General features: G+C 40.8%; 1 protein-coding gene across 7 annotated transcripts in view; it reads left to right on the top strand.

Annotated features, from left to right (window-relative positions):
• Window positions 1-14,000, top strand: part of ARMC8 (armadillo repeat containing 8) — a 110,358-nt gene that overhangs the window by 64,347 nt on the left and 32,011 nt on the right. For all 7 annotated transcript variants that reach the window (XM_008008981.3, XM_008008979.3, XM_008008985.3 and 4 more), the window contains 2 exons: window positions 10,041-10,123; window positions 10,433-10,514. In XM_008008981.3, coding sequence (XP_008007172.1) covers window positions 10,041-10,123; window positions 10,433-10,514 — 165 coding nt within the window. The remainder of the gene's footprint in view (window positions 1-10,040; window positions 10,124-10,432; window positions 10,515-14,000) is intronic.

Raw genomic sequence — 14,000 nt, 5'->3', positions numbered from 1 at the left:
CTGAATAAGATTTTTCACTATGCTCGAGAGAAAAAAAATCTAGTTCACTTATTAAGCAAATGTCTATTAAACCTTTGCTGAATATAAAGTGTTAGGTGGTATGGGGCATGCAAAAATCATATAACTCAGATATTTAAGTCAACAGAATCTGTTTGGGAAACCATATGCAACAGAAATATAACTACTACCATTTGTTGAGCACTCACTACGTGCTGGACCCTGTGCTAAGCATTAGCACATTCTCTCCCTTAACCCTCATACCACCCTATGGTACTACAATTTAATGTAGTTAGGGAGATGAGACACTAAATTGCTATGTAGTAATTCCAGAGCCTCATATGTATAAAAAGTCTGCCCACACTAAAAGCCATTTTTGCCATGAACAGTGCACCCAGATATGATTAAGATATGACTGTAATTGAAATTACCTATTATGAATGAGTCTGGAAAAGTCTCTCTCTTATAAAGAAGTTTATTTGGAAGATTTCTCACCTTCTAAAATACTAAAATCATTTCTTTAGAAGTTTTGACCCATAGAAAATGAGGGACCTCCATATCTGTGTTCCTTCTGCATTAATTTTAAATGTTTTTCTAAGGACACTGTCTAAATATGATTTTGTTTTATTCTAGAGAGAATTATCCAGAATTATGTATCAAGGTACTATATTTGCATTTTATTCTGTAGACAGCTTCTTTATCGGAATAGAGTTAAACTTCAGGCAACATTTTGAAATCCTTGAATGTGTTAATAGGTTACTCCTTTGGCAATGGTTGTCACTGGAATGTAAGCTAAGTAAAAGCAGTACCCGGCATATTATACTGTATCTATTGAGTAATTTGTGTATGTCTGGACCTGAACATTTAGGCAGCTAACCTGTAGGGTAATAAAAACTATGAGGGTGCATGACTGTGTATATAGAGGAATAGGGACTGAACAGGCATTGTGCTGCACAATTCCTGGGCAGTGAATCGTTCATGTCCCCAGGATGGCAAACAGGAGGAGACAGATGGAAGTCTCAGTTATTTACATCATAATTTATAATGGTTTTATTTATATGTTAAAAGAGTGTAATTCAGTGGCTGTTTAGGCTGTATTCTGCCATTAAGCTAATGATTATGAAATTGAACTCATAGAGAAATATTTTTTGATAGAAGTATTGATCTGTTTTTCTACGGTGTAAGTATTTCTGATGTAATATGTTTATACCTTTGGTTTTGGGGAAAGGAAAAGTCGACTCGAGAAAACTCCCACTTTTCCGCAAAGTGTAGGGAAGTTCAGAATTTTCTTCTAATGTTTCTTCTGAACATTTAACATAAATGACTTTCCCAGCTAGTAAGAAAACAAAAAGGTGTAAATGACAAAATATCATGAGGCTTAAAAGCAAAAATGAAATATAGAAACTTAAGAATGGACCCACAATATGTACCCGTTTTCTTTATCTTCTACCCCTAAAGTGTAGTGATACAGTTCCCAGCTCCCAGGCAGGCAGGCAGGCCTACAGGAGAGGCTAGATGCGGATTTAATTCAGTACCTTCAAGAGAAAGGAACAAAAAGAGGCCCTACAGACCATCTCTTAGACGGTGGAGTTTTTAGGTCTCCAGCTGAGAAAAGATAGACTATTTCCTCCCACCCCATGCCTCCCAAACATTGTTCTGTGGACTCAAAATCATGGAGTTAGAGAAATTTGGTATGAATGTGGGAGTGGATAGCAATGAAAGAGTGAGAGGAGGGAAGAAATACTTTGTCAAGTGTTTACTGAGACCCCAGAATATGATATATTCATCAGTGATCTGTTCTAAGAGAAGCTGAACAGCTTTTTCTCATTTAGAAAAAAAGGCCGGGTGCGGTGGCTCAAGCCTATAATCCCAGCACTTTGGGAAGCTGAGGTGGGTAGATCCCTTGAGGTCAGGAGTTCAAGACCAGCCTGGACAACATGGTAAAACCCCATCTCTACTAAAAATGCAAAAAGTAGCTGGGCGTGGTGGCATGTGCTTATAATCTCAGCTACTCAGGAGGCAGAGGTGGGAGAATCGCTCGAACCCAGGAAGCAGAGGTTGCAGTGAGCCTAGATCTCGCCTGGGCGACAGAGTGAGACTCCGTCTCAAAAAAAAAAAAAAAAAGGGAAGAAAGAAACAAAACAAAACTGCCTTTTACTTTAAAATTATTTGCTAGAGGAAAATGTCTGAACATCTTACATTGGAGCAGTGGCACAGATATTACATAACAGGGTATGGATGGGAAATCCTACAGTTTTTATTCACAACAGATGGATGGAACTTGTGGCTAAGGACAGTAGAATGTTAGTTCCCTTTGGTTACTATCTGCTAAAGCTAGGTCCTGATTCTAAAGTGGAGGTCAAATGAGTTGAAATGTCAGTGGAACTCTGTGGTTTCTTCCTGGTTTTTCTTGGCTTATCTTTTCACTGACTGGCATCCTCTCTGATCTTTGCCATTTGTACCCCCAACCAAAGCTGAATCATTGATTTGTCATTTTCTCTCTAGGAGGTCCTGTAAAGTATGTCTTTTTTTCCTTCTTGTTCAGTTTATTAATGATGCCCTCTCTTGCCAAGTATAGTACACTAATGTTTATTGGCCCAAGATGTCAATATATAGTCTGTGGTTTCTACAGCAATGATAACTTTTTATAGTTCTTTTCCTCTTTCCCTGTTTTCAAAGTCAGATCTCAATTTAGTTATTAAGGCTAAGCAAAAAATCTCATCCTTACAACATAGTGAATAGAAAGGCCCTCATACTGGAAAACTGAACCTGGAAACTTTCACAAAAGCCTATTTGGAATTAAGTTGTATTTGCCTGGCTATTGTGCACATTCACATAAGTGATTGATGTTAAGAGAGAGCCCACTTTGCCACCCACTGCCTTGACACCCCTACAACCCACCCACTTTGAATTGTCTGAGAAGTTTGCTTGTTTGAATTGTCTGGAAGTAAGAAAACTGGGGGGTGGGGAAGGGTGCTCTGGCTGCTCTGCTGCAGTTTGCCTGAAGAACCTGGGCCAGTGACTTAATCTTTCTGAACTTCAGAGACCTCAGATAAGACTATTCCTAAGACCTCTTCAGATATTAACATTATTTAGCCTAAAAATGAATAGGCACAAATGTGTTTAGTTCTGTCAGATAGTTATGTCCACTGCATTAAGAGAATGCAGTAAGAGAATTGGTTTTTCAGTTGAAATGATTTAGGAGCAAGCACTGCAGCTGCCCTTACTTGATTCGTGGAAGACCATGTACTGTTGGAGATTTTGGATTTGCGTTTGTTTTTTAGTCTTCGGTTTGTTTTTGTTTTTGTTTTGCTTTGCTTTGTTTTAATAAAGGAGAAATGATAGGAGAATATACTCAGGAATAATACACATTAGGTGCTCAAGCATTTGCATGATGTATATGGCATCATGTCTTTATCCTGTGGTCATCTTATGAAATGACATGGTCACTTCCTAAAACCTAGTGAAAGATTGGTTTTCCATTTGGGGGAATGGATCTCTCCCCTGACTCTTGCTGGTTCTACTCAGTCTACCCAGATAAGCTGGTTGTACATGCCTATTTCATTCTAGTATCTGCCTTCTTACCTCATGGCACTTCTTTTTCCTCCCTAGTCTCTACCCCATTTCCAAAACTAGTGTCTTGATGGCGCTGACATGAGATCTTGGGTTTATAGTGCTCGTTTCCTTAAAAAAACAAAAAAAATTAAGTGAGGAACTCTAGACCTTAAATAAATGGTCCTGCTAGGAAAGACTCAAGTGTGCGCCCTGGGACTTGTCTTTATTGCCATCCACACCCAGCAGGTCCAGTCTCTGTTATACATCCTTTTTCCTTGCCAGACCTACTCTTTCTCCCTGACCTCCTTGTGCTGCACCCTGCTTGGCTGCTGAATCCCTCCTGCTTTAACTAGAGTCTGGATTTGATACCTTATCCACTTAGATCTCAAATGTCTGCGACTGGTGACTTTGAGAGTTTAATTGCAAGTCCTTATTCTTTCTGGCCAGTTTTGTCTTGTTATTACTCATAATCCATTAAAACTTGCTCTGGAAACTTTCACAAAAGCCTATTTGGAATTAAGTTGTATTTGCCTGGCTATTGTGCACATTCACATAAGTGATTGATGTTAAGAGAGAGCCCACTTTGCCGCCCACTGCCTTGACACCCCTACAACCCACTCACTTTGAATTGTCTGAGAAGTTTGCTGACACCACCAAGAATCTACCCGGTTTCAGTTTCCACATATTTTGCTTGACCTGGTTTCAACACAGTTGAAGCTAAAGGCCAAGCTAAAGTTTTCCTAGTATCTGAAGAATGTTTCATCATGGATAAAGCTGGAAGAATAGTTTGTCTTGTTTTTTCAAATACCATGTCTCTGACTCTTTTAGTTCTTTATGTGCTCAGAGGAAAAGATGGTTTATGTCCTGGCCACAATTAAATTTTGGATCTGCTAGAGCTCATGGAGGGCCGGGAAGTTCCCTTGTAGCCAAAGGCCGATTTTCAAGTTGTTGGAGTTGCTGTGTATTCCATAAACCACCACCTTAGTATTATCTGGATTCTGCATTTTCCCCATGATCCTCTGGACTGAGTGCCCCTCTTTCCCACTGGTCATGAAAGTCTTGTCCTAATTACAGGGGGCTCAGATCCTGTTCTAATAGATCCTTATCCACTCCTGCAAGTGCAGCAACGCAAGAGACAGTTTGGCAAAAGTGTGGCATAAAAACTAAAGACACCAGCAGGGAGGTATACAATACCTAGTCCATTGACCTAAAACAGTCAGTTGAGGATGCAACATTTTTTGTGTGACTTAGTTCTGTAGTTTACAGCCCAGGCCCCTAGAAAAGCCTAGAAAGAAAGATGGCCTCCTTCACTCTGAGGATTCAGTCTACTACAAGTACCCCTTCTGGCTGGGCACAGTGTCTGTGTAACAGAGGGCACTGTCTCTTTTTCTTTTTTAGCAGATCCAACCAGCTATGCCACAGGGCATATTTGCTGAGCTATGGCCGAGGAGTCTCCAACAAGAACCATGAGGGAGAACAACTTTCACCTTTACTTGGCATTGCTCTTACATCCTGGAAGGACCCTAAGATGCCTTTGCAGGGTGCTAGGACTTGGCACCCTCCATCATATCAAGGCTGTGGAGCACGGTACTGGGGTCGTTAAAAGGCACCATGGAGAACTTGTTTTACTGCTCTTGGCTTTCCAGCCCCATGTTTGAAAAGCTGTCTGGTGCACTGCTAAACTTTCATATGGGTCAGAGGGCTGTGGCAGCAGCCACTACCAGCTCCTTCCCTCCTGACCTGAAAATTTTTTCTCTGGACTGGATTCCAAAGCTTTTCCTGTCTTGTGATCACATTTTTGTCCTCATTTTTGTCATTGTATTCACTATAATGCCCTTTGTGTCCATACACAGATGGTCTGCATGCCCTCAAGCTTACAAAACTTGGTTAGATCATATCGTGCATACCCTTTTGGAATTCAAAGTTTACATTCTAATTTTGTATTGTTTTTCACTCTCACTCCCAGACTGATATCTTGATGGAGAAGGTGGACCAGAGATTCAAGCCTGCTTTCTAGAACCCTAGCAAGGTTACTGAATTCTCTCCACTACAAGTTCAGTTACAGATTCAGGCCTTCTTCTGACATTCTGATAGACTATGATCTAAGAAGGGTCATCTTGTGCCTGAAGGGAAGACACCTCCAGATAGTTTTATGTCCTGACTTGGAAAGCATTTACCAGCCACCTTATAGCTATACTCTGTCTCCAAAGTGTCAGGGACCATATACCCCTAGAAACTTTAAAAGAAAGTATAAAGCTACTCTCTTAATGTTACAGTGGTTGAGCCCTAATGTTTTTCCACTGTCCTAGATCGTAAAGTTCCTGTTCTTGAGAAAGGATGTCTTCCTACCTTCCCTTTGTAGATGCTTGTTTCAGTGTGTGGCCCCATGATCCCCGTCATTCCCAAGGTGTTCTTTCTACCATGAAACCAAGCACCATAGCACTGAAACATTTAATTGTGCTTGCTTATTCAATACTGTGAGTTTGGTAGAAGCAAGGGCTTTCTCTTCCTCACTATTTTGTCTTTGAGTTTCAGAATCATACCTGGCACTCTCTGGGCACTGAGATGTTTGCTGAATACATAATTATAGAAATGCAAGTAGGAGCTGTGCCGTTTGCCTTTCCTTGCCTTCTCCTTTAGCACTCTGACTAGACCTGAACCATTCTCCAGCCTCTCCTCACCCACCTTCTTCCCATGTTCCTTCTAAACAACATGGTAGTTTTGCCCAGACTGACTAACATGATCCTTGTTCACCTGCTGATTATAAAAGATTGGAGATAAAATAATCATTACTGTATCTCATTTTACTGAAGGCCCAGAGAGATAAAGTAAATTGCCTAAGATTATACAGCCAATCCACTCCATAACATTCCATTTCCCCTGCTTCACCCACTAAGCTGGCTATCTACTCATTTTATTTCTGATCATCACCCTTTCCACAGGTCCTTTCATATCAGCCTTCCAAACTTTGGTAAGAGGCTACAGTCTGGACTTTAGCCCATATTAAGCTTGTAGATTTTTCTGTCCCATCTTTTGTGTGGAATTAGGCTTTTTCTTGGCGCTTAGCAGTTTGGCTATACTGAGATAATACTTTATTAAATACCTACGATTGCTACACCATTCTGGTTCTTTGGTAGATTTACATCTTTGGTTGAATGTAGCCAGGAAACCTTATCTAGAAACCTCTTTCAAGTCTTGACCACACCTGGGGCAAGCATCTGGAGGCAATGCTAATAGTATTTCTCAGTTCTTTCTGGGGAGTAACCATGTGTTCAATCCATCCGTACTTCTACCACCACCACATTATCTGATGACGTAAGTGTATCCAGTACAGGTAGTTGTTTCTCCCAAGTTATCACTTCTCATTCTTAAGTAAAAATAATTTCCCAAGGCAGAAGGATCTTTCAGGCATAAGCATCTAGTCCTCCACTGCCTGAAACTTTTGCCCTAGGCTTTTGTTTCCTTCCCATACTGAAGGTACTCATTTGGCCTTGTCTGTTTCAAGAATAGTGACTAGTGCATGACTGAAGTAACCCAGCCAGTCTTTGATGGTTGCTGTAGCACAGAGGATTAGGTAATTTGGAAAACACACTACTGTGACCACCAAGGAAATAGTAATAAGGTCCCAACTAGTTTAGTGGAGTGCGAAAGGAATGAATATAAGGTATAGTGCTAAGTAATTTGCTTTGGTTTTTTGTGGTAAGGTAAGAAGAGTTGGGGTCAAAATTAGCACAAATGTAGGGCCTGGGTGGCTAGGAGAATGTTAAAATACCATTTGCAAAAACAGAAAGACACAGGAAACAAGCAGGTTTAGCCAAGGCTAGCGGGTGGGAGGACAAATTCAGTATGAGACATAATAGTTCGGAAGTTCCACTGAACATCCATGTCATATTTATTAGGCAATCAGAAGTATGGGACTAGAGGTCAGGAAAGAACTCTAGAACAGAACTTTAGAAAATTTCCCATACTGAGTTGGTTTTGAAGTCACAGCATTGTTATATATATGTGGAGTAAGAGATGGAGATGGACAAAGCCTTTATTGGATATATGTCCATTTAAAGATGGGAAGTGGGGAGAGGACTAGCTTCAAGAGATTAAAGTTTGGGCATTTATGCCTTTTAAACAGGATTGAAAGTGAGAGGTAGGGCAGAGTAGAGATGTGAGAATGTTATAGAATGGTAATTTTTGGATCAAGGTAGAAGGGCTTTGAGCTTGAAGTACCCAACCTTGACAAGAGTAGAGAAAACAGCAAAAGCATGGAGACCTTTCGTCAAAAGTGGGAAGTTGTAATGTGTGTCCCCAAAATAAAACAAGGTCCCTACGAAGATATGAGGTGGGCACAGAGTGGCTGCGAGCATGAGGGAGGCAGGAAGAATTTGAAGTAAGAGGTAGCTACTGTAGGGAATATGGGCATCTCCAGGGGGTTACAAGGCTGGTCACCAGCAGTGAGGGTGCTGCTGAGGTGGAATAGCTTACACGGAAAGAACAGCCATATTTGGTGGTTTTTCTAGAGCAACATCAGCAGTTGGGATCTGGAGCAGGAGTAATGAGTGGTGGGAGGACAGTGAAAAAGGGAATCTGTCTTCTAAGTGGAGTGTCTGAGCAGGACATCCATGCCAGGGGGGAAAGGTATAGAAGAGTCACAAAGAGTAGGTAGACTGAGAAAGGGAGGAGTTTAGGGTGAGGTGACAATGAGGACAGAGTGGTTGTGCATATCAGTAAGAATGGAATTAGGTTTGGTCTGGGGTGAGGAGTAGATCAATATGTAAATGTTTTGGAAACTAAAACACCAGATAAAAATTACCATTCCTAACCTACAGCTAAAAATGTGGTTCCCTGTTCCTTTTTTTTTTTTTTTTTGAGACGGAGTCTCGCTCTGTCGCCCAGGCTGGGGTGCAGTGGCCAGATCTCAGTTCACTGCAAGCTCCGCCTCCTGGGTTTACGCCATTCTCCTGCCTCGGCCTCCCGAGTAGCTGGGACTACAGGCGCCCGCCACCTCGCCCGGCTAGTTTTTTGTATCTTTTAGTAGAGACGGGGTTTCACTGTGTTAGCCAGGATGGTTTCGATCTCCTGACCTCGTGATCTGCCCGTCTCGGCCTCCCAAAGTGCTGGGATTACAGGCTTGAGCCACCGCGCCCAGCCCCCTGTTCTTAATAGATGGTATTTTCCCTGATCATTTTTAATTTCAACAATATTTTCTTCCCTTCCTGCTTGGGCTGACACATCCTGAGGTTTCCTACTCTCTCATATTCTAAGGTCAGCCTTCTGAATCCTCTCATTTTAGTCTAGGTCAGTGATCTTCAACCTTGGCTGTGTACTGGACTCACCTGAGGAGATTTAAAAAAAAAAAAAAAAAAAATTAGATGCCCAGCCCTGACCCTGGAGAATCTAATTTAATTGGTCTGCTGTATGTCCTGGACATAAGGATTTAAAAAAAAAAAAAAAAAATTCTCCCCAGGTAATTCTTCTACAAGGCCAACCACGGTTAAGATCTATTGGTCTAGGTATTCTCCCAGGTAAGAGTAATGACTCCCATTAATGAGTTGCCCATATTGGGAACTACCTGGTGAGTACAAGAGGACTGCTTTAAACCAGGGCTATATTACAAGTGTGGCTGAGCATATGGACTCTGGAGTCGCATGCCTGGGTACGTATCTCAGCTCTGTGATTACAGGAAAGCTCTGTTATCTAGAGTAATGCCTTCAGAAGAGTGAGGGTTAAATTGGGTAATATAACATGCTTAGCACAATGCTTGGCACATAGAAGAACTCAACAAATGTGTTTGTTAGTATTTGTGTTGTGATGTCATGAGTACTTTATCCTAATATGAAAAGGCTGTTTTTCAGTAGGCCCACACAAGTCAAATTCAGTTTCCTTCACACACTATTTTGTATCTAGACATTGTTTGATGAAGGAAAATTGCAGGTTATCTTAATTTTAAGTTGAAACAATAAAGCTTCATGATTATAGTGATTATATGTAGCAGCACTTAGTGCTATAGTGAAAGATGGCAAGGGTTACTTTTCTAAAAGTTTCAGTCGGTTGGTAAGAAAGTAGCCACAAGGTGGCTCTGTCAGAAGCCCAGGTTTCGTTTCATGAGGGCTGAGCATGGACTGTGATTTCTTTAGAACCTCACTGGAAGGAACCTGCCCAATGAGAGTTCATTTATTTCTTTTCCTTTTTCTCAAGATTGTTTACACAACACCTCTGCGGTACTTACACGGTTTAATTTTTGTTTTAAATGTCTTTAAAAATAAACAAACATAATCTGCCCCTTACACCTGTCATTCAGCCTGGCAGGTCCTTAGTGGGCTAGACCTACCTTTCTGATGAGCTGCCTGCCCCCACCGCAAGATGATTGTTCGAGAGGTAAACACTCTTGCCAAAAACATTAAACTTTTAATGGATGTTAAGATACTTGCGTTTACAAGCAGTGAAGTTTGTCACTTTCATGTTGTTATTTATGCAGCATTAACCTTTTTCTCCAGATCATTGAGACTGAAAATATGATGGACCGAATTGTGACTGGCTTGTCTGAGTCTAGTGTCAAGGTGCGGTTAGCTGCCGTCAGGTATGAGCTTTAAATGGTCTGAATAAAAACCTTTTGCCATGTATTTAATCTGTTTCCTTTCTGGTCCTTCACTGAGTAAACGCAGACTACAAATGTTCCTCAAAAATCTGCTCTGGTGAATTCATAAAGTGTATAACATTGTCTAACAGAGAACCTAGCCTCCAAACCCCATGCAGTGGTCTGATGTAGTTCACTTAACAATGTAGCTATGCTTGAAGTGTATATTAGTCATTGTAAAATGCCAGCCAGTTTGTTTGAAAAGTAGAAGTTTTAGTTTCTGGTAAAGCTAATTTTGATTATTCTTTGTAGATGTTTGCACAGTTTATCCAGATCTGTGCAGCAGCTTCGAACCAGTTTCCAGGATCACGCTGTATGGAAACCTTTAATGAAGGTAAGAAGAAAGGGTCAGCCAGTAACAATGGTACCCACAGACCCTAGAGTGAGCCGAGTCAGCGAACACTACACCCTGGTCTAGGAGTATGTCTGATTTTTGTGTAGAGCATTTTGAACACTTATCTCCTCAAATCTGATGTTCTAAGCATCTACAAATGCTTCATGTGTGAGGGGGAACTACAGGCCTGATTTTCTTTTCTTTTTTTTTTTTTTTTTTTTTTGAGGTGTAGTCTAGGTCTGTCACCTAGGCTGGAGTGCAGTGGCACGATCTTGGCTCACTGCAACCTCCACCTCCCTGGTTCAAGCGATTCTCCTGCCTCAGCCTCTCAAGTAGCTGGGACTATAGGCACGCACCACCACGCTGGGCTAATTTTTGTATTTTTAGTAGAGACGGGGTTTCACCGTACTGGTCAGGCTGGCCTTGAGCTCCTGACCACATGATCTGCCCGCCTCGGCCTCCCAAAGTGCTGGGATTACAGGCATGAACCACTGCGCCCAGGGAGGTCTGATTTTCTTTTATTAACTAAGCTTTAGTTACTTATCTGATCTCCCTATTTGTTTAATATTACACCTTAACCTTATATTCAAAATTATCCTTGTAATTTTTGGTTCTGAAAAGCAAAGGAATCTGCCATTTACAAAGATGAAATGTTCTTAGTCTTTCGGCAATCCCTGGATTTTTGTTTGTTTGTTTGTTTCTTTTTAAATAGACACAGGGTCTCACTGTGTCACACAGGCTAGAGTACAATGGCTCAATCATGGCTCACTGCAGTCTTGTGCCCCCCGGCCCAAGTGATTCTCCCACCTTGGCCTCCCAAGTAACTGGGACTACAGGCATATGCCACTATGCCTGGCTAATTTTTTTGATTTTTTTGAGACAAGGTCTCGCTAAGTTGCCCAGGCTAGTCTTGAACTCCTGAGCTCAAGTGATCCTGCCTTGGCCTCCCAAAGTGTTGGCTAGGATTATAGGTATCAACCACCATGCCTGGCCCCTGGATATTTTTTAACATAACATTTTTGGTGTTAGGTCTTCTCTTCAGGCCACTTTTATCCCCACAAAAAAGGGTTCAGGGCAAATGAATCTGAATCAAGACTTAGAGCATACATCAAGTGGCTGCTAATAATGTTATCTCCCTGATATATTACAAAACCATAGGTCTGCTTGGTCTTTGGTCTATCATTTTTTTTTCTTAAGTGATCATATACCTTGCATTTAGTCAAGGTATATTAGTCATTTTTTTAGTTTTGTTTTGTTTTTGCATACCTACTATATACTAAGCAAAGCCTTCAAGTACAGTGAGCTACCAAAAACATTTTACCACAGTTCTCTTACTCTTGGCTTAAAGCTTTAGGTTCAGGGGGTGGGGGCATCAATGTGGCAGAAATAGGCAAGAGACCATTCAGGCAGGAAGAATATAAAGTGGGCTTTGAAAGCAAGAGGAAAACAGGAGGATTTTCTGGGGTGCAGAATAGCATGAGGAGAAACATTGTGTATGGTATGTGTAGGGAACAGCAAGTATACCTTTATGACTCTAGTGGAGGAGTGGGGTATAATGAGACATACCAGTGGACAGGAAAGGACGAAGTGGAAGAGTTAGACCAATGCCAGTGGCCTTGGGAATTGACATGCCAAGTGGTTCTTCCATTGGGGAGGTTCATCTAATGACAGAGTGTATGATTTACATGTTAAGGTTGTGGAATAAAGCAGTAGGAGTGGCTTAGGGAAGACTATATAAACCCTGGAGATACTTCAGTGGAAGGAATGATAGACTGGGTGTATGATTCACTACTCAGGAACTGTCAGGGGGACACCAAGAGTTTTCTAGTCTGAACAAGTGTCACAATATAGTCTTATGAGGCCTAGCAGAACAGTACATTTCTTTAACAACTTCTTTTCAGTGGGCCTGCCTAAGCAGCATGTAACATTGAACTTGACCCATTTTCATCCATTGGCACATCTTCCTGAGTTTCACTCTTTTTCACCCTATTAGACATATGTCATCTCTTCTGAATACTCCTCATTCTCTGATATCCTTTTGCTTCCTGAACCTCATTAAGAGCCCCAAATCTCAGAATGGTTATTTACCTACATCCTACTCTCCAGCTACAATATCAGTGCCTTTCTGTGCTTGGGACACACTTGCTCATGGAGTGTGTCAGCTCCTACCAGCAACAGTTTTTTCAGGTCCACCATCCCTTATCCAAAACCATTGGGGCCAGATTTGATATTTCTGGATTTTGTAAGGCTGTCCTCAGTTAAGTGGTATTTTCGTTTACTATTCCCACTCTTTATTATTCTTAGATTGCACCTTTTTCATAGCAGCTTGATCTTGATTTATTGATTATCCATTCAGGAATTTTTAAGTGCTCTCTGCTTCCCCAAATAACTACCTTTTCATCCAGAGCCATTTTCCCTGCTTGCTCAGCTCAGTAGCCCTCTGTCATACAAATCAGAAATGGAGTAACATGGTTTCTCTTTAGTTCTTTCTATGAAAAGGTCTGATGAGCATTCTAGAAGGGTTTATATACTTGGGTACATGTGGATATAATTACTCTCAAATTACAATATTGCTGTATGTTTAAATTATAATATTAAAAGCTTGGAGGTAAACAAATGATTTGCTTCAGATACTTTTTGGTCTCTAGTCCAGAGGCTGTTTGCATAGCTGTTGATTTTTCCCATTTGCTTTTCCATGTTTTTAACAGTTGGTTAACAAACTGCAAGAAGGTAGATATTTGGTTTTAATTTAAAAAATTATTTGTGACTATGTTTTGTTCCTATTTTGGTGAAATTGTTTTGTCAGTGTTAGATGTCAACTTCTGAATTTCACAGGTCATACCTTACACTGCACCAGGTAAGTGGTTTTTAAGTTTATAGGATCTCTTCTGCTTTAGTTTATCATTAGATGTTATCTAATTTGAATGTTATCTAATAAAACTTGATAAAAACAAATTTCTGTAAACAGTAACATTTAAAAAATGAATTATATCAACCAAAGGAACTTTTTAAAGACTTGATAGGCATTGACTTATTTCACCAGTGTTTCTAAGTAGTATAGTTTTGGAAAATGATTATTTCTTTTAATCTAAAAACAATTATCGAGCACCCATTTTGTGCAGTGCCACTGGGTTGCTACAGGCCAGTATAAATTAGACCGTAGATACATAGATTATTTCTTCAGGAAACTTTATTAAAAGAAGGGGAGATTGGCATAACTGCACAAATAATTTGAATAGGTTGATGGTCATGAGGATCCTAAGGGAGGTCACAAACCATGGCAATGGGACCCCAGAGGAGGATAGAATGACTTCTGACTGAAAGGACTGGGATAACTTTAAATCTTGGGTAGGGGTGTACCTGAGAGATATGGGAAGGGCAAGGCAAGGAAAGAGTGAATGGTGCCTTAGGGAAGTTGTGACAGACACAGAGCTCAGCATGCATAGTATATGAGATTTGATTTGATCTTTATCAATGAACAGTCCA

Source organism: Chlorocebus sabaeus, chromosome 15 (genome assembly GCF_047675955.1).
Source record: "Chlorocebus sabaeus isolate Y175 chromosome 15, mChlSab1.0.hap1, whole genome shotgun sequence".
NCBI classification, from domain to species: Eukaryota; Metazoa; Chordata; class Mammalia; order Primates; family Cercopithecidae; genus Chlorocebus; species Chlorocebus sabaeus.
Note: the sequence above shows the minus strand (reverse complement) of the source record. Positions and strands in the feature narration are given on the sequence as shown.